This window comes from Argiope bruennichi, chromosome X1 (assembly GCF_947563725.1).
Source record: "Argiope bruennichi chromosome X1, qqArgBrue1.1, whole genome shotgun sequence".
NCBI classification, from domain to species: domain Eukaryota; kingdom Metazoa; phylum Arthropoda; class Arachnida; order Araneae; family Araneidae; genus Argiope; species Argiope bruennichi.
In genome coordinates this window covers 94,424,638-94,444,732 of record NC_079162.1, presented here as the reverse complement: position 1 = coordinate 94,444,732, position 20,095 = coordinate 94,424,638, and the positions used below count along the sequence as shown (strand labels likewise).

At 28.3% G+C, this 20,095-nt stretch overlaps 1 protein-coding gene across 4 annotated transcripts in view; it reads left to right on the top strand.

Annotated features, from left to right (window-relative positions):
- LOC129958488 (collagen alpha-1(XXII) chain-like) overlaps window positions 1–20,095 on the top strand; it is a 197,195-nt gene that overhangs the window by 158,867 nt on the left and 18,233 nt on the right. For all 4 annotated transcript variants that reach the window (XM_056070996.1, XM_056070994.1, XM_056070993.1 and 1 more), the window contains 11 exons: window positions 2,654–2,707; window positions 3,401–3,457; window positions 6,648–6,701; window positions 7,717–7,788; window positions 9,720–9,767; window positions 10,518–10,571; window positions 11,715–11,768; window positions 13,471–13,524; window positions 15,619–15,672; window positions 18,137–18,172; window positions 19,724–19,777. In XM_056070996.1, coding sequence (XP_055926971.1) covers window positions 2,654–2,707; window positions 3,401–3,457; window positions 6,648–6,701; window positions 7,717–7,788; window positions 9,720–9,767; window positions 10,518–10,571; window positions 11,715–11,768; window positions 13,471–13,524; window positions 15,619–15,672; window positions 18,137–18,172; window positions 19,724–19,777 — 591 coding nt within the window. The remainder of the gene's footprint in view (window positions 1–2,653; window positions 2,708–3,400; window positions 3,458–6,647; window positions 6,702–7,716; window positions 7,789–9,719; window positions 9,768–10,517; window positions 10,572–11,714; window positions 11,769–13,470; window positions 13,525–15,618; window positions 15,673–18,136; window positions 18,173–19,723; window positions 19,778–20,095) is intronic.

The following is a 20,095-nucleotide window of genomic DNA, read 5'->3' as shown; positions in this document are numbered from 1 at the left end:
GGACTTTAATATAATTAAACCAAACTAAATTAATTATGGAATAATTTTGCAATGAATGCAAAGAACGCTTTGTATCAAGTGTAATAAAATGATGCATGTATTTTGCCTATGTTTTTCTCCGTGTTTCCATGGCACATTCTATGTGTCCCATTTTAAAAGGATTTGATTCGGCTCGATTGGAACACAGATACCCAATCTGTGTTCCAAGTAAAAGAATATATGTTATATAGCATGAAAAATTTCATTCTGCATAACATATATTCTTTACTTCTTTTCGTTGACGAAAAAAATAAACAGATACCCAATCTGTGTTCCAAGTAAAAGAATATATGTTATATAGCATGAAAAATTTCATTCTGCATAACATATATTCTTTACTTCTTTTCGTTGACGAAAAAAATAAACAAGAAGGATTATAGACAGAATATTAAGTGTTGTTTGATTTTGACAACTGCAGGAGAATGTGCAAAGAAAAGATTTCGTTAGCGGTAAACATCAGTAATTGTCCATAAAGTTTCATATAGGAGACAGAACCATTGAAACTAATACAAACCTTTGAAGACTTTTAATTTGCTAATTTCGGATATCATTGAATCCATATATAAATATTTGTACAATGAATATTTAAACGTACACAAGATGACATTTCAATGGAAAATTAATCCAATTAAAATGGTATCTGAATTGGATAAATGCACCTCATAAAATTAACTAAAAAATTTTTATAGATCGTACATTAATGTTTCTTTGCAATTCTAACATGAAAAGTTTCTACTGTCTCTTCCCTCCCCCCCCCCTCAAAAAAAAAAAAAAACGCATGATAACACGAGGTAGGGACTGGATTCCAATAAAAATTTAAACCGCACTAAATCCTTCTGCAGAAAGGTGATTGGTCTGATGGCGAAAGAAAACCTACACTATCTGTTTAGATGAATATTCGCGATATCATCCATTAATAAATAATGCCCAAACAAAAAGATAATAATAATATAAAGTAAGTAAAGGTAAAGTAAAGCTTACGCTATTGCTAACTCGTCTGAGTTCCAACCATAAAGGAGAGGAAACGATCTAGTCTTATTCCTCGAGATCTTTTTTCTATCCAAGGACTTGTTTATAAACGTACTTGTTGCTATCAGAACTCATCAGCAGTTGAACTTTGAATTGTTGCCACACCCATCATGTACTGACCACTAACTGTTCCATTTGCTAAAAATAACTTGGACTGAAAAAAACTACGTTTGAACAACAGATAAAAAAAAATGAAAATGTCTAGGATATCTTGTGTGTGTGTGTGAAATTAAAACTTCTCAGCAGAATTAAATGATATAAAATAATGAATTGTAGATTTTTTTGGCTGTAAATTGTTTCTTTTAAAATCAGCGGGAATAGTCTTCCTGAAATTTTTCCACATACTCTATAATAAAAACATTTCTTTCTACCTCTGTATTATAACTGTTGACCATTTTTATGTACATGAGCGTCGTGTATAGATTTTTATTTTCAAAAGCTCGCACATGAGGGCTTTCTGCTTCGTAGTATAGGGAAGAAAGCAGAATTATCATTTTGGACACCTTTTTTAGAACAGATTGAAACAAAAATTTTACATAAAACTACAATTTTAGTAATAAGATAACATTTCAACTTTTATTTATCTAAGTTGTTGCCTTTTTGAGTTGTCGTATTTACATGCAAGAACATGCACAGAGAAGGGAATAGATTTCGTTCAAATTGTGATTAGGGATTACACTTTAGTTGCAAAAACTATGAACAAATTGTTTTCCATCTATCTTTTTATATTTTGTAGTTATCGTCTTCAGTAGCTCTCTGAGAAATAGACAAAATTCCCGTGAATGGGTATCGTTCAAAACTTGATGGAAATCTATAAATTGGTGTTCCAAAAGACCATGTACCAAATTCCATCCATCTAACTAACATATATATATCCATTTTTGAGTTATCGTATCCACAGACAACAGACAGAATTCTGAAAATGAATGCCGAACTCGGGATGTCTAAAACGTATAGATTCGTCAAAATCATGAGATCAAATATTTGGATGATTACAGTACTTTCTCTTACTATATTTCATAACTTGAACGTAAAAAGTTAGTATCCGTTTCATTTCATAAAACGTCAGGAATTAAGCACATATTCTAGTCTTATTTGATTGACCGCAACTACAAATGAACTGTCTGAACAGCAAATCTTTGAATCAAAAATTAACAAAAAAAAAAAAAAAAAAAAAAATCTATTCATAAGCTTCTGTCTAAATAAAAATTAGACTTTACTAAAAAGAAACGAGTTTAGTTATATTAATGTCCCATTCTAAAGCAAAACTAGGGTTATTTTGGGACGGACCTCGTAATTTTGAACCGCGGTCAGATGACGAGCACGACACCTCAGTTGGCACCCCCTCTCCACACCAGTGGGAGGACATTTTGTCTGACAGATTTAACGTGCGACAGACCCCCTTACACGACGGTTCTTCGGTTGAATCGTGTCACGAGTCTGAAACCCTACGGCTCACAAGCCGAAACCTTACCCTCAGGCCACAGCAGCCTCTAAAAAGAAGCGAAACTGTGAATATATTTATGGAGAAAATTAGTGAGCTAAGAAATTTGTTTCCCTGTTACATATTTTTTTTATTTTTCAGGGTTTAAAAGGTGAACCAGGAATTGTTGGTAAACCTGGATTACCAGGACCACCTGTAAGTTAATTTTGTTACTATACCTTCTTTAATTACACTGTCTTTGAAATTTTGTAATTTTTTTGTTTATAGTAAATAGAGAATAAGTCAGAATATAATTTTTTATTGTTTACACTTGAATGGATTTTTGTTTGTATGGTCATGCACATAATTATTAATTAGTGTAGTGCACATAATTATTTAATTGCTGTCATTGCAAATTTATTTACATTAAAGTTATAACAACAATTACATTAGTCTGAAAAAAAGTCTCCGTTCCTTGCAAGATGCAAGTAAGTATAGAATTTTGCATAATTAAAAGATCATTAACAAGTCATTATGAATTAATTAGTCTCTTGCACCGAAAAAACAAAACACGATTTCGCTTTATATGAAGACTAGATTTAAGTATGTTTCTTTTTAATTTTAAAAAATTTGCAAGCTGACCTAGAAATTTTTTTATCAATAACACTGCCAAGAATTACTTTACATTTCCAGTAATGTCAATTTATTTTGATATTTTCATAAAAGCCTCTTCATATAGGAAAACAGGAAATCTAATTCTGTATTTCCAATGACACTTCACATAATTTGTAACACTTGCTATAATTATCATCGTCGGTCATTGACCTCTCATTATCTTAAGTGCTGTTATGTAACATTTTACTTAAGAACTATAAATTTTTTCAAGCCAATTCATTTTTTTTTCTTTAGGGTCCATCAGGACGAGACGGATTACCAGGAATTTCTGCTGATGGCCCTGCGATAGAGGTAATGAAGACCTCATTAACTCTACTTCTATAATTACTCTAATGAACGCACTGCATAATTCATTACATAATTCAGGAATTTAGATCTCGAGACATACCATCTTTAATGAAACTTACCTTCAGATAAATCTATTGAAAATAACTGAGTTAATTATTGAGTGATAACAATTACTCAATATTTAAATAATATATAAATAACATTATTTGGGTAAACATTTTAATATTTTTTAAGGACTCGTGTTTTGTTTTTCAAAAAAAGTTTTTTCACAAGGTCTTTGATTAAGCAAATGATTTAGGTGGATTATAAGTACTAAAACCACTATTCTAATAGCATTTACGTTATAATTTCAATGTATATGTAGTACTGTAATATAAGCTATACTGTCATTTGTGAAACAGGTTCAAGAAAAAATGCCTGATCAAAGTATGTGTTTTATATCTAAGAAAGATTAGAAATAATAAATGTTTTCCCGAAAAGAAATTCTTATTTTAACTCACACTATTTGATATGTCTGGCATTGTTCAGTATTAAAATCATTTCAGGTATTATATTTTTTAATGTAGAAACTACTTTTATAAAGCATATTATAATAACAAACTGTTTTCAAACAAATATATTGATATTTTTAAAAAAAATAGTCTTACAGAGGGGTAGGGTCTTAACGTAGTCAAACGAAGAAATATCTATAAATTTCTTCGTAACAAAGTATTTTGTCATAAATTTTCTAAAAAAAATTAATAACAATGAAAGAATGTTTAAAATGAAATTAATATCATTAAAGGGGGGATTTTTTTAAATTTTTTGATGGCGTAATTTTTTTTTTTTTTAGGAATAATTTCCTTCTAAGTTTTTCTGTCGTGAAAAAAAAGCCAAAACATTGGTTAATTTTCGTAGTTTAAATTCACTGCTGTCGTGTAACATTTGTTTTATTTGCTCACAAAAACTTTACTTTTCTTGTCTCCCTCCGATTGCATTATTCTTGCTTTTTGGCATTGTTAAATATATACTTTGAAACAAATGAAAGCCTGCTAAAAAAAGATATGTATATTAAAATAAACTGAAATTTTTTTGAAAGTCGTTATTGAATAGCTTAACGTTAACATTAATTTTAATGCATTTAAAGTCTTAAAAACAAAGATATATTGCACAGAAATGAAATCCGAGTCATTAAAATGATAAAATTTCGGAATTTTAAAAATAATTCTTTCGAAATAGTTTCCTCTGAAGTTACTATCGAAAAATTAATTAATTAATTGAATTAATTAATTATCTAATTAATTTTATATTTTAATTTTGGAAAGTTGGCAGTATTCTTTATGTTGTCTTAAATAATAAGTGTGCAAAATTTAATTAAATTCGATCTAGTTGTTTAAGAGGAGATATGAAACATACATGCATTCGTATACACAATGACAATGACTTTATTTATTAAGCTACGATCGCCACGCCACGATAAAAGACATCGAGACCTTCGACTCATCTTCAAAGGCACAGACTTTAATGATAAATTTTTAAAAACAAAAACTCGAAAACAAGGAATCTTCGTAAAACATTTTCCAGCAATAATTACAACATTTAGAAATTTGTTATATTAATGTTTGCAATAAGTATATAAATATTTTTCTTTCAAATTTTTCCGATTTGTGAAATGTATATAACACCAGTGCACTTCGGTTCATGTATATTACGATTATTTAAAAAAATTACACTAATTATAATTGGTTATAATTTGAACACAACACAGAAGAAAACTTAAAATTTGTTTGCGAAATGAATAATTTCCCTGTGTTCTTTCCTTGGTCACACAGGCAACATCCACATGGTCTTCCGTTTCATTAAAGTGTGAAGCATTCTCTATGCGTAACACTTGAATTCACACACTGATGCACGCAAATAAAGCGTCAAGACAAAATCTTATGCAAAAAAAAAAAAAAATGTCAAGACATAATTTTAAACATATTTATTCCAATGGGATGAAGACGGAACAAGCATTTTTAGAAGATTTAGATAAAACATATAGCTACCGAATGTGTATCAGTCGTTGCTTCGTAGCCTCTGACTTGAAATGGGCTATTGCATGGATGTTGCCAGTGAGACCAAGGGAAATCACAAAAAGTGACTAATTCATGAGCAAACAAAGCTTTTAACTTCTACCTGTATCGTATTCAAGTTTTTTCTTCCTCTCACTGTTTACAAGGAAATTATACCCACTTTTAATTGGTTAAATTATTGTGAATAACTTTACCTTATTTAAAATAAAGATCGAAATTTTAAATTAAAAATAGTCTGATTTGTCTTATAGTTTTTTAAATAATACTTTATTATATATATTATTTGTTCGTTAAGACATTTACGAAGCTTATAACAAAACCTTGCTTAAAGATTTATTATCTTAGGTTCGAATTTTAATTTTCGTCATAAATAAACCGAATGTCATAAAGAAACGAAATGCATAATCTGAAATCGAATATTAATTGTCGTCATAAACGATTTACTCTAAGTTGGAAAGGTTTGAAAGTTATTTGATTAAATAAATTTTTACAACTGCAAATTGTATCATAACAGCTAATTTGAATTCAAAATTTGCTAAGTATTAAACAAAGATTCACCGTTAAAGTTAGTAAAGGAAACACATATAAAATAAAGATAATTTACAAAATAGGGGGAAAGTTTGCACTTCATTTACCAAAATTAAATTTAATTATAGTAAAATTTGACTTGTTTTACAATAATTGATAGGAAAAAAAATGATAAACCTTTTATATTTTGTGCATTTTATAAGAATAATATTTTTAATTATTTATAAGTAAAAGATAGTATAGCGGGAAAATTCAAATGCCATTTTAAACTGTCTTGGATCGTTTTAAGTACTGTCGTTCAAGGAATTTGAAACAATATTGATTAACTTTAATAATGGTTGAAAGAATTTGTTGTTTACAAATAAAAAAGAGGTCATAATATGCTGGAATAAGGAAAAAGTCATGCGTTTTAATAGAAAACTCATTTGAAACTCGAAATTTTATCTCTACGTTATTGATCACGTATTTCCCGCCTTATATTCCATCAACTTACGGGGGGCGTTTCCTTAGTTCTTAGCTTACGTGGGCTCTGCTGATTTACGAGAAAATGTTTTCCATAATGGAGTATTCGGTGTTAAAATAATGATTACAGTTAATGAATTTTTCTGCAGGGAGTTCAAGGTCCCCCAGGAGAGCAAGGAGAACCAGGTCCTAAAGGAGATAAGGTAAGGATAGAAATTCTTTCCTGTAGTTTTGGACATTTTTTGCAAATTTTGACGCTAATATCGAGCTTGTATTCTTTTTTATTATTGTTGTTGCGCTTCTGAAAGCCAAGGTTGCAGGACGCTGTCACAAAACAACAAAATCAATCATTGGTGTGACTTGTTATGCTATAGGATGAAATCAGATATTTATCGGAGTTAGGAATAATTACGAATTTATAATTAGGTGTAATATATAGGCAAAACTTATCATAATTAAAGATAATTAGATTTTCAGAAAAAACAAGTTTTACCTATATTAAAAGACTCATTTTTAAGAAGATTTAATACGTAAAAAAATATTTTAACAGCATTAAATATAAATGCAGATCACTAAAGAATCAAATATAAATGAAGCAGGCAAAATCTTTTTTCTGATATGATTCATCTAAAAATCATGAAACTGTAATTTTGTCTTTAGTAAAATAAAAACTTTAACTTATAAGTAAATACGAAACGGTTGCAACAAACGATTCGATTTCGTAAATGTTACAGATTTATAAAGATGAAATTAGCTTGTTTCCGTAAGAGAGAATGTCCATTTGCTAGAAATATATTATTTTTAAATTATATCATTTTCTAAGCTACGGGGGAAAACTGAAACTACCGGAATAATAATTTTTTAAAAATCACAAGCTCAGTTTAGTCAGTTTACACATTTCAGTGTACACATTTTCAATTTACACATTTCACTCAATTTACACATTTCACTCAATTTACACATTTCACTCAATTTACACATTTCACTCAGTTTACACATTTTCATTCAATAATACAAGTTCACACAAAAATGCTATTTTTCGACTAACAAACGTTATGTTTGCTAGTCGATATGTTTGTTTTCGATAAATCAGCGTTTTATTTTTAGATTTATAAAACGTTGTAATTTAATGAATGACGTAAATGCTTTTAACATGTTTCATTATTTTGTTTTATTTTATACATGAATGCCATCATTTTATTTTATTGCTTTTAAAAGGGTGATAAAGGAGATCGTGGTGAAAGAGGAGAAAGAGGAGATCGAGGATATGAAGGACAAACCGGATCAAAAGTAAGTACATGACTGAGTAAAAGCTAACAAACTGGCCTTCAGGAACTTGAAACATTTTTTTTAAAGATTGCTGCATCAGAAGCATTTTCTCTTCTGCTAACTTGTATATCTTTTCTGTGATCAAATATTACTAATGTTTCAAAAATTAAGTCTTATGAATACACCAGAAAAAAAAAACTTTAAAAACTCCATTAAATGGATCATGAATCTATTGCGATTAAATTGATATATAGATCATGTTTCCTGTCAAAAACAGATGCTTCGAGAAGCATGATTTTTCAATTATTTTAGGAATGATTTAATTATTAATCAGCTTTATTAATTTTATCTGTTGCGGAGGTTTAAATGAGCTGTTTAAATTCTTGTAAAATTGAATCGTGAACCTCGTGCGAATCAAAACTTAGTTATGAGTATAAATCAAAACTTGATCATTTTCTACATGAATTATTGTGATCAAAAATCACGTTTAAGTATTTTTAATATAGTTGAGGGCCATTTATATAGAATTGCTGAAAAAAAATTGTAGTATAATTTTTTTAATAAGTCCAAGTAACTAGAAAAATACTTCCCATGCTGGAAATTATTCAAGATACTTTAAATAAAGAAGAAAATGTTGCAATTTAAAAATATACAAAATAAAATGGCGAGTGGATACATCATTGATGATAGTACTTCACGATCGCAGTAAAGAATTATGAATCATTCCCTTTCTAGAAATCAACTTTTTCTTGAATTCAGAATTCATTTTAATACCAGTTTCGCATTCAACCATCGGATCATTGATCTTTAATAAAACAAATCGAGTGATGATAGTCATCAATCATTTCGATCATCTGATCTCTGATCCGATTTATAAGGGTTACTCATTAGTTATTCTCCTGTTCACACCGCTGAGTTTTGTTTCTTGATTTAGAATGCGTTCAATCTTCCATCGACAGTTTATCTATGTAATTGAAATAGTTGAATAAAGAAATAGTTCGATTCAGGATGTATTTTGTTAAAAGAAAATTCGAAAAGTGATTGATTTAGTCCGTGCTAAAATCTGCCGTTAGAGACCCTTAGTTAAAAAAAAGGGGGGGGGAAACAGAAAAGAGGGGGAAAAAAGGAAAAAATAGAAAAGAGAGGGAGAAAAGGAAAAAACAGAAAAGAGGGGGAAGAAAAGGAAAAAACAGAAAAGAGGGGGAAAAAAAGGAAAAAACAGAAAAGAGAGAGAAAAAAAAGACTCACTCCCTATCTACACATAGAATATTTTTCCGTAAATTTAAACAGATAAATTAATTATGTCAGGGCAGCATATCAAATAAAAATAAAATTTAATTGTAGATGCATTTGAAAAAATTTAATGAAATATTTGCGAATGAAAGTTTCGATTAATACTAAAAAAATTTGATAGACGCACACAATGCGTTTTGTCATATTACCCCAAAATTCAGATTCAAACTCCCATAGTAGAATTAATGATATAATTTAATCTCTAGTTTAATTCTGAATAGTAGTATTTGGGTCAGAAACTAAATATATATATATATATATATATATATATATATATATACAAAAGTATTAGAATCAAGTTAATAGGAAAAACAAAAATCAAATAAAAATTAAACCAAAAAAATTATTAAACAAATATTAAAAAAAAAAAAAAAAAAAAAAAAAAGAAAGAATCCGGCCGAAGAATATCCGAAAGAAGAATATATATATATATATATATATATATATATATATATATATATATATATATATATATATATATATATATATATATATATATATATATATATAGATAGATAGATAGATAGATAGATAGATAGATAGATATAGATATATAATTACTTGAACAAATGACATTTCTACTGTTAAAAATGAAATAAATTTATCTGAATAATTCGTATTTTCATTTATTTTTTTCAAAGAGATTTTTTTTATCTTAGGGTCAAAAGGGTGAAAGAGGAGACTTTTCTGGACAAGCAGGATTAAAGGTAAGCATGTATATCTGCATTTCACAAAAGTTCAGTTAGTAGATTAAAAAAAAAAAAGAAAAAAAAATCTTTTTTTATTTGCATGTGTTTAAGCACAGAAGATTTTGCTTACGGAAGTTCATTGATTAATTTTACTTCACTAGATGAAATTAGTTTTAAAATTATTTCAGTATAAAAAATTAATTAATGCGGAATTGGATAACAAAAGCGAACTTTTTTTCTTTCTCTATTCAAGTTTATGCAGATATTTTGTATTTAAAACCCTCCGATTTTGATGTAAATACTCAATTTTGCTTATAAAAATGTAATTACTGTTCCGAAAGTTGGATTCAATTCTAATTTGTTTGAACATGGAAACCTGAATTGTTTAAAAGAAAAAAAATTAGTAGCATGATAAATAAAAATGGAGAAATCTCCATTTAATAATAATAAAATTTTAATCAAAGAATTTAAAAAACTTATTTAATTTTAACCGAGTCTGCTTATAGAAATGTTTTTCAAAATTGAAAACCTTAACAATTACATCCAGTTTACTTTTCGGAGGAAATTGCAGCAAAAATAAATAATTTAATTAATATTTAAGAAATGAGATTTTGAGCAGTGATTTTTTAATCGTAATTAAAATATACCATTTTCTATAGAAATTGTCTTTGGAAGTATAAGAGTTATTTGTCGTTGTTTTAGTAATCAAAACTGATAACTAAATACATTGATAAAACTTTTTTGATAATTCCATGCTTTCCTTGACAGGGTGATAAAGGAGATCCTGGGAGACCAGGAGATCCGGGACTTACAGGAGAAAGAGTAAGAAATTTATTTTGTGTACTTTATAGAGCAAAACTTCCAAAAACTTTTCCCTCTCGCGACCTCTTTTCCCATATAAAAATTTCCACTGTCCTCTTTTGGTCAAAGAATTTTCAACGGATCTTAAAAAAGGAGAATAATTCTTAAAATTAAGATGGATCATTAATTGAAAATTCAAATTCATTTAAACTGGTAGTCAATAAAATCTTTTAAGATAATCTTCTTAATAATATTTACTTTTAAATGTTGAAGAATTTTAATCAAGTAAAGAATGTAAAAGTTTTTGCGACCTCAGTACTTATTATGACAACCCTCTAGGGGCTGTGACCTATAGTTTAAGAAGATCTTTTTTAAGACTGTTCTTATAATCTTCACTCTTGAAAAGAATGCATTCCAATTTTGAAAAAACAATCTTGTCTTCGAAGTTGGAGATCAGATAGTTAACTTTTAACGAAAACAATTAACGTAATAACGATTGGATTTATAATAATGAATTATTATGAATCCAATCTCAATTATTTGAATTTATAATAATTTTTAAATGGCCTGAAAAGACATTTCTCCTTTGTTATATTATGAATGAAAATAAAAAGAGTCATCTGACAGTTTTAGAAAATATTATTTATATAGTTCAAATAAGAAATTAAAGGTATTATAAAGCCAATCATTGTCGGAGCCTTTTTGAAATCTAATCCTGAAGAAAAATAGGACCAATGAGTCAAAATATTCCAGTAAACTAAAAAAAAATAAGTGAAAATAATTTTTTCCATTTTATTTTGCTGTTAAATTGCTAAATAAATATTCCATGCTTCGAAATGGAATTATGTTAAAAGTATGTAGCACAGTTGAAAATTCAAACCAACTGAATAAATTTTTAAATAATTTGTTCAAACGCAGTGTAGGAAAACTTTATTAACTACAATTGTGGCAGAGTTTTTATTTTAAAAAAGACTGAAACAAAATGGAAATAACTATGAAAAAGTCAAATGAAAGCAATTGCAGTTGTTTAATTTTTCAAATGTTTAAATTTACCAAAAAATTCTTTTCTTAAAATCTATAAAAACGATGATAGTTTAAATTTATTAAACATTTATTTTATTTTATGTGGAAATAATGATATATATTTTCTTAATTTTCAAACAGGGCTTTCCAGGTCTTCCAGGACAACGAGGGGAACAAGGAATAATCGGATTTCCAGTGAGTTAATCAAATTATGATAATTATTATAGGAAATTATTCTCAATTAACATTCAAAATTAATTAAATTTTGTTATTGTGAATAATGACATCTTATAATAGCAGATTTCACGGATTCTTAGAAATGTTTATATGTGGCTAGTTTTAGGGAAAATTTAATTTTATCCGACCTCACTGCAAATATAATTGACTCATAAAGTATTTTGACTTGCAAAATATCAATTGATTCAAATAATCAATCAATTAGTTTTAATGAAACAGGAACATTACACTACGTTTCAGGTACCAGTAGAATAACGCCAGTGAAACACCAGTAATGCCAGTGAAACAAATATTAAAACTGAATACATGTAAAACAAATATCAAAACTGAATACCAGTAAAAAAATATTAATACTAGTAAAATACCAGTAAAACAAATATTAATACCAGTAAATCAAATATTAATACCAGTAAAACAAATATTAATACTAGTAAAATGCCAGTAAAACAAATATTAATACCAGTAAATCAAATATTAATACCAGTAAAACAAATATTAATACCAGTAAAACAAATATTAATGCCAGTAAAATACCAATAAAACAAATATTAATGCCAGTAAAAAATATTAAAACTGAAATCAATAAGAGGATTATGTATAAAATTATTTAAAGTACCAAATTATTGCAGCGATATAATAAAGTGTCGCCTCATCTTAAGCTCATTAGAAAAATTTCAAATTTAATTATTTTATTTATTCACTTTACCTTTTAAACATTTCACTGATTTTTTGCCGAATTATTTTGTAAAGTACAATTTTTAACAGCGAATTCTAATAATATACAAATGTTGGACGATGACCGAAATATTTTTTTAGATATTTTTGATGACTTCAAAGAGATTCAAATTTGAGAAAACGGTATAAATAATAATAATACTGCTTATACATTTTCATTCAGATGATATCTCCAAGTTTGGAGTTTTATATTCAAGAATATTGTCTTGTAACAGTCTTTCAGGCGGTTCAAAGTTGGAAACGTCTGTTTCATCATTACTGAAACATTTTTAGTGCTAATTTTGTAAGTTTAATTTAAAATTTCTATTTTACACATATTTTCTGAATATCTCCAATTGTCTTCGATGTTTTAATTTTATAAATTTTGAGTAAAATATGTTACTTTATTCATATTAAAAATAATTTCGTTGAAGCCGTTATTTTTTCTCGTCCATTAAAGTAATTTCTTCATTCATGGATAATGGCTGTAAATCTATTGCAACTGTAAATCTACCAAATCCTGTAATATTTTGCTTATGTCTATAATCCTGTAATATATTCCTACCAGCATTTCCATTCTCCCAACATTGTCTCGAAGAAATACCTTCACAAGCAATTCTGAAGAACTTATTACCATTATCCTACAAAATATAAAAATTCTACAGTTTTATAACTAAAATAGTGAAACTGGTCTTCTTTTGTGGCAGAAGAAATTTTACTTTTTTCTAAAATATTTTATATTGCATATAAAAATATCTTTAAAAATTAATCATAAATATTGAAGTTTTAAAGATTTTTTATTAACATGAAAAATTTTGTTTATGAAGATATTTTCAAATGTTTAGTTTTTTTTTTTTTTTATGTTGCTTGGATTTTGTTTATAATTCTTTAACATTTTGCATAATTTCAAATTTTATATAATTTTTGTTTGCCATTTTCTTTATAGGGACCTCCCGGAGTTGCTGGGCCGAGAGGTTTGGATGGAATTCCTGGAGAAAAGGTATTGATAAATTGCCTTGTATATATAAATCAAAATATATTTTGAAATTATCTTTTATCCATCATAATGCATTCCAATTCTAAATATAAATTTAAATGAAAACAAACTGAGCACTGAAAAATGATATATAATTTACCAACAGTAAGCTACATAAAACTGAACTCCGAACGATTAGATTTAGTGGTGATCGCTAGTTTGTTTAGCATTTGTTGAAAGCACAGAAAAATAGCACTTCGCGAAATTTCACTTTTGCCTGAGAAGCTTCCTTCATAGTGGTTCGTTATCGCCACCTGGGGGTAGGGGGTACAGAAATGGTGGGGGTCGACTATCTCCTTTCGATGACGGGACGTATTTCACACTGTAAGGGTTATACCGTGGTCGGTGATGGCCCTTAGGACTCAACCATAATTCCCGCCAGTGTTGCTGTCGTGGCGGTCCGGTCATTCAGATTTTTCGTCAGACTCACTTGACGCAACAGCCAACATCACCACTTAACAGCAATAACTCACACATGCTCACCATAACGCTTGGCGCGATAATATCGTTCGTCTCTCCGCCGACTCACTGGCGGGGGAGTATTGTGGTGGTTGCTTCATAATCGAGTTAACAGCCTCCGGATAAGGGTGATCCCTTTTGTATAGTGTTTATATTACGCGTCTATGGATCCTAACGTTACGTGTTCTGTCCTCGGGAATGCATTCTCCACATCCCTTCGGGCAGGTCGAAGTAGCCAGGTAAGGTACGTCAGATGCTTTGAACGCATCTGACGAAAAATGTTCTGAAATATTTACAGGATTGGTATTTAAATAAGACAGTACTTTAATTTTACTAATCAAAGGAATCGTCTGACAATAAAATGTTCTGATGATAAAGTTTTACTTAATAAAATATTTCTAAAGCCGAAATTGGGCACTTTTCTACTCTGAAATTTCGTATGCTATTTGGCAGGAATATGCTCAGTGCAATCGCTTCTTGTTAATACAAAATATATATTACTAATCGACAGAAAAAATTTGTGGAGAAAATGGCTTGAGAAATAGCTACGTAGTGAAAGTTTCGTGTTTGGTAAGCTTTATCTCATCTCAAGTTTGCAACAACCATGAACTTTCGTGAAAAATGTTCGAAGGTCATAACTGATCAGAAATCGTTGTGTTTATTTTAAAAAATATTTGAAAATTATTCAATTTATATATTCAAAAAGTATTTCTATAGTTTTACCCAAGATGTCTCTTCAAACTTCTGTAGTTTTCTGTTGGAATTTAATAAATTTAAACAACAGACCGAAATGATTTTATTTCATTCTTCATTATCTGTATCAAAATAACATTTTAAATTTTATTCTCTCATCAGCCTTCCAACTAATTTATTAAACTACTGATATCTACTAAACTACTGATTCAACTACTGATATCTCCTTGAAAGCGTCAACTGATTTCGTTAAATCACAATTAATAATTCAATGTCTAGTTTCTTCTACATTCTATTAACATTTATTTTCGGTTATAATTATTGTGAAGCTTGGCGCATTTTTTTTCCAATGATTTCATACTTTGACAGCTAAATATTGTCTCTGGAATAAATATTCAGTCACACTTGTATTTTCATACATATTGGAACATTTCATAAACGCATTTGACAGTCGTTGTGTTTTGTAAGCAGTGTAAATCTTTGAACTAAAAAGCATCACAAAAAGTTGTCACTTTAGCTCCCCTGCCGAAAGCTGTGTTTTACGATCCTCAATAGTTAAATATTCACATAATTCACACTTAGAACATTAAAATTGACACCTGTGGCTAATTCTACCATTTATTCTTCCATTTCCTTTTCTCTCCGTGGATAAACGAACTCGCCCATTGCCTATGAGCAGTGATTAACGATGGGTGTAAGCATACATTCCTAGAATAGGGAAAGTAAATAACTCGTGGCACATGTATATATGCTCAATGCGTGAAATGGTCAAATAAATTCTGCTGTCGAAATAAATTTCGTTTCTCGTATTCGAATTTTCTAATAGCTCAAAATATTCAAAAATAAGAAATAATTAAATAATATTTTCTTTTGTGTATTATTTATTTGTGCTTTTTCTCTTTTTAGGGAGATCCAGGACAACCAGGAATTCCAGGTGACAATGGCCTGCCAGGTGAACCGGTAAGCATTTTTATTTGTATTATTATTAATATATATATATATATCTGTATTATATCTAAAATTACTGAAATTATTGCCATATCTAAAATTACTGAATTTACCATAATGTAATATCAATTAACATATTTGTAATTACATTATGGTAAAAAGAGGAAATTTCATAAAACTCCTTATGTTATTTCCTTCTATAGTCAGAAGGAAATTTATTTTGTATTTGTATAATCTATTTTGTTTAAACTCTTGGAATATTTTCAAGCAACTTAAACCCCTTTACAATTCTAAAGATCCAAAGTAATTAATCAAACTGCATAAAAAATGAGATTATTTTTTGTAATAATTGCTATTAGAATCATAAAAAATGTATTTTCACTTTAATGTATAATAAATTTTAAAAAAATGTTCTCCCAACGAATTTTTTGTTTACTTCCGCATAAATGAGCTAGCTAAAATAATTTTTGTGGGCATGTTGAATTTTTTTTTTTTTTTTTTAATTTTAAAAAGTAACTATTTCTATTGACGGATTTGCACCATCCGCTATGGTGAAAAATGCGAAATGTGAAATTCAAACAAGGATCCAAATCTGCATTGAAAATAGCAGAGAGCAGTTTGAAAACCTAAAATAAAAGTATTTTGTGATATATATATATCAGTATTGTTGAGTTCAAAGTGTCTTTGAACATTAAATCGGAGAAGCTCTACAATATTACAATTGACTTTTTCCCCGTATCTTGTATAATATTTTTGGAACAAAATACCTAATACCGTTGCTTACCACAATGTAGCATTGTAGCTGATCTCGCTATATAAAGCATGGTAACTTTATATATAGGTTACATACTCATTGAATTAATTATCGCCTTGTTCAAATTAATGTCGAATTGAAGGACTTTAGTAAATACCCTGTATATTCTTATTTTTTGCTGGAAACACCACGTACTGCTTTTCATGCAAGAGTTTCTTTCGAATTTTGAGCTATTATCAAATAATCATTATTATTGTTGATTATTATTGATCATTATTATTTTTGATTATTATTGATCATTATTATTGTTGATTATTATTGATCATTATTATTTTTGATTATTATTGATCATTATTATTGTTGATTATTATTGATCATTATTATTGTTGATTATTATTTTTGATTATTATTGATCATTATTATTGTTGATTATTATTGATCATTATTATTTTTGATTATTATTGATCATTATTATTGTTGATTATTATTGATCATTATTATTTTTGATTATTATTGATCATTATTATTGTTGATTATTATTGATCATTATTACTTTTGATTATTATTGATCATTATTATTGTTGATTATTATTGATCATTATTATTGTTGATTATTATTTTTGATTATTATTTTTGATTATTATTGATCATTATTATTGTTGATTATTATTGATCATTATTATTGTTGATTATTATTGATCATTATTATTTTTGATTATTATTGATCATTATTATTTTTGATTATTATTGATCATTATTATTGTTGATTATTATTGATCATTATTATTTTTGATTATTATTGTTGATTATTATTGATCATTATTATTTTTGATTATTATTGATCATTATTATTGATCACATATATATGGATTGACTGATAGGTTAATTCCAAAATGCTGTTTTTGGACTTAGGGAGGTCTAACGTGAAAATCCATAAAAAACTCAGGTGGAATGGTTGGACGATTTAAATACTTTCTTTTAATTTACTAAATATATGAGAAAGTAAATGCTACACTCAACGATTTGCGATGTCTTGTTGGATTTTTTTAATAAAACTGATCAGTTCCACTTGTTTTCAACTTAGTATATTGAAGAATTTAATCATGTCCAACGTTATTTACTAACTCAAGAATATGAGGTCAATGCTTTTTTTTTTTTTCGAATCGTTCTATTTTGACGACAATTTCGTTTAATACAAGATGCATACTTTTTTTATTGCATTTCCAGATTTAATCTGATTCTTGTGAGTTATTTCTTAGAGAAATTAAATAGCTACATTTCTGAAATTATGTATCTAATTAGATCCATAAAATCATGCACTCAACATTCAAATGTGATGGAGGTGAATCTGTGGCAGCGTACATGTTCTGATTTGGTGTCGAAATGTGGTTAGCAGAAGGATGATTAGGGTGACGCCTTCGACATTTAAACATGAATCACAGACAAACTGTAAATAGTAATTGCGCAGCTTCACCGCGCCTCACTGGTATAAAAAATTAAAAAAAAAAGACTTACTCACAATGTTTGATTCGCTTAGTGGATAATCTCTCAAACCAAGCAGAGAAGAAAAATGGATTTCATCAGGAAATTCAACATTTTGTTTGCCAACAAATATTAGTAATATCGTTATTTTTTTTATTTATGTTTGTACTATTTTAGTAACATTATTATGTTTTATGTTGCTAAAGAATATTCATGAATAAGAAGCCATTTCTTTTGCAGGGAGTTCCAGGGGAAAACGGTCAGGATGGAGCTAAGGTAAGCATGCAGAAAACACGTCATCCAGGTTCTTAAAATTATATACAAAACAAAAATACATAATAAAGAAAGAACTTTAAATGCAACATTATTGTTTGCAATTTTTATCGCAAACAATACAAGCTTATCGATTCATTTTTAAAAGTATAATTTCGATTTTAGGTAATAAAATCATTGTGAAAAGCAATTTAATGATTAATAATTTCATTCCTTTATTCATACGATTTAACTAAAAATGAGCGAAATTATAACTATTAAAATATACGAGAAGATTTTCTATAAGAATCGGAGTTCTATATATATTTTTTAAAAAATCATTCTTTCTGTTATAAAGCATAAAATAAGTGCGAATATAATTATCTGATAACATTCAAAGTATTTCTTTAAGTTAGGTATTGTCGTTTTCTTTTGCAAATTAGAAGAGATTTAAAACATGAGTTGCAATACCGGCAGAAATAAAGACTATGGATTACATTGAGAAATGAAGACTTTCTTTAAAACTTCAGTTTCATTAAATACAGTTTACTTCATTACTTTCAACTAATAAACAAGCATACTTTTTAATAATTTTGTTACCAAGTGATACCCAAGCATTATAAGGAGATTTGTCATTATGAGAAATGACTGTTTTTTGCTTATTTAATTGCGGTTTACCAAGTTAATTGCCGCAACATGAACAATTACTTGAGACTGCTGGCTCATGGGAAATAATTGATTCTTTATACATTGAAAATCATAAAAATATGAATACCTTAATTATTGACAAAATTAGTTTTTGACAAAGATATAAAAAATAATGCTTTTGGAAATAAAGCAGGTGTGTCCCATGCGACCTTTTTGATCAAAACCGGGTGAAGCTTATGTGATTCAAAGTACAATACGGTCTGTTCTTGTTGTTAACCACAACTGTATTCTGCTAACTGTGCAATATAAAGCAAAGTAATTCAGTATAAAATTGTTCATATCTGAAACTTAAGTTCAACATATAATCTGATATATTTCTTAGGGGCATTTAGGTAGTTCCAAGATGGAAAAGCAATATTTCCCAAAATAAATGGATTATATACTACTCGATGATATATAACCGATCCGATACTATACAAATGGATGATATAATATCCTATCTTGATGGTCAGTTTCAGGATTTCATGGATGAATATGAACCGAATTCAGTGCCTCGTCATCAAATAACTCAGCTGACAACGATAAATCATTAATAAAAATAAAGAAAATACGTATCATAAACATAAGGCCAACCAGCTTATTTTGTTCGGTAGACCACAATTTACCACTTTTATGCATTGATATGGACAATAAGAGCCATTGCTGAGCTACTGATAACAAGACAAAAGATTTCACGAGAAACATATATGATTCATACGGCTTGAATAAATACATTTCTATGAGAAAAATTCTATGAATACATTTCTGATGGTAAAATGATATAATCGATGCTTAATGTCTCTTGATAGATATGTTTAACCAAATATGCTTATTTAATAATTAATCTATCATACTTGGTTTTGTAAACATTGTGCTTTCTTTTGACAGGGTGAACCAGGTACCCCCGGCGCGCCAGGAACACCAGGACCTTCTGGATTACCTGTAAGAAACCTTTCAAAAGCAGATTTTGTAATAAAAAATTCGAGAATATCTTTCACATTTAAGACCAACATTTGCAGAATTCTAAGTTAAAATCATGTAGATTTATATCGTGGATGAACCAGTAGAATGCAAATAAGGCATTTCAGCAAAATCTCATTCTAGTAAAATTGAGTAATAAAGCTTTTGAATTCACTTAGTTGATCATTGAGTGCTAATTTGTGGAAAGGTACAATTTAAGTGGTAGTCTATCTAAATTTATAATTTGACAATCCAAATCAGGAAATGTTTACACAAGAAATTTTCTTAGATTTAGATTAA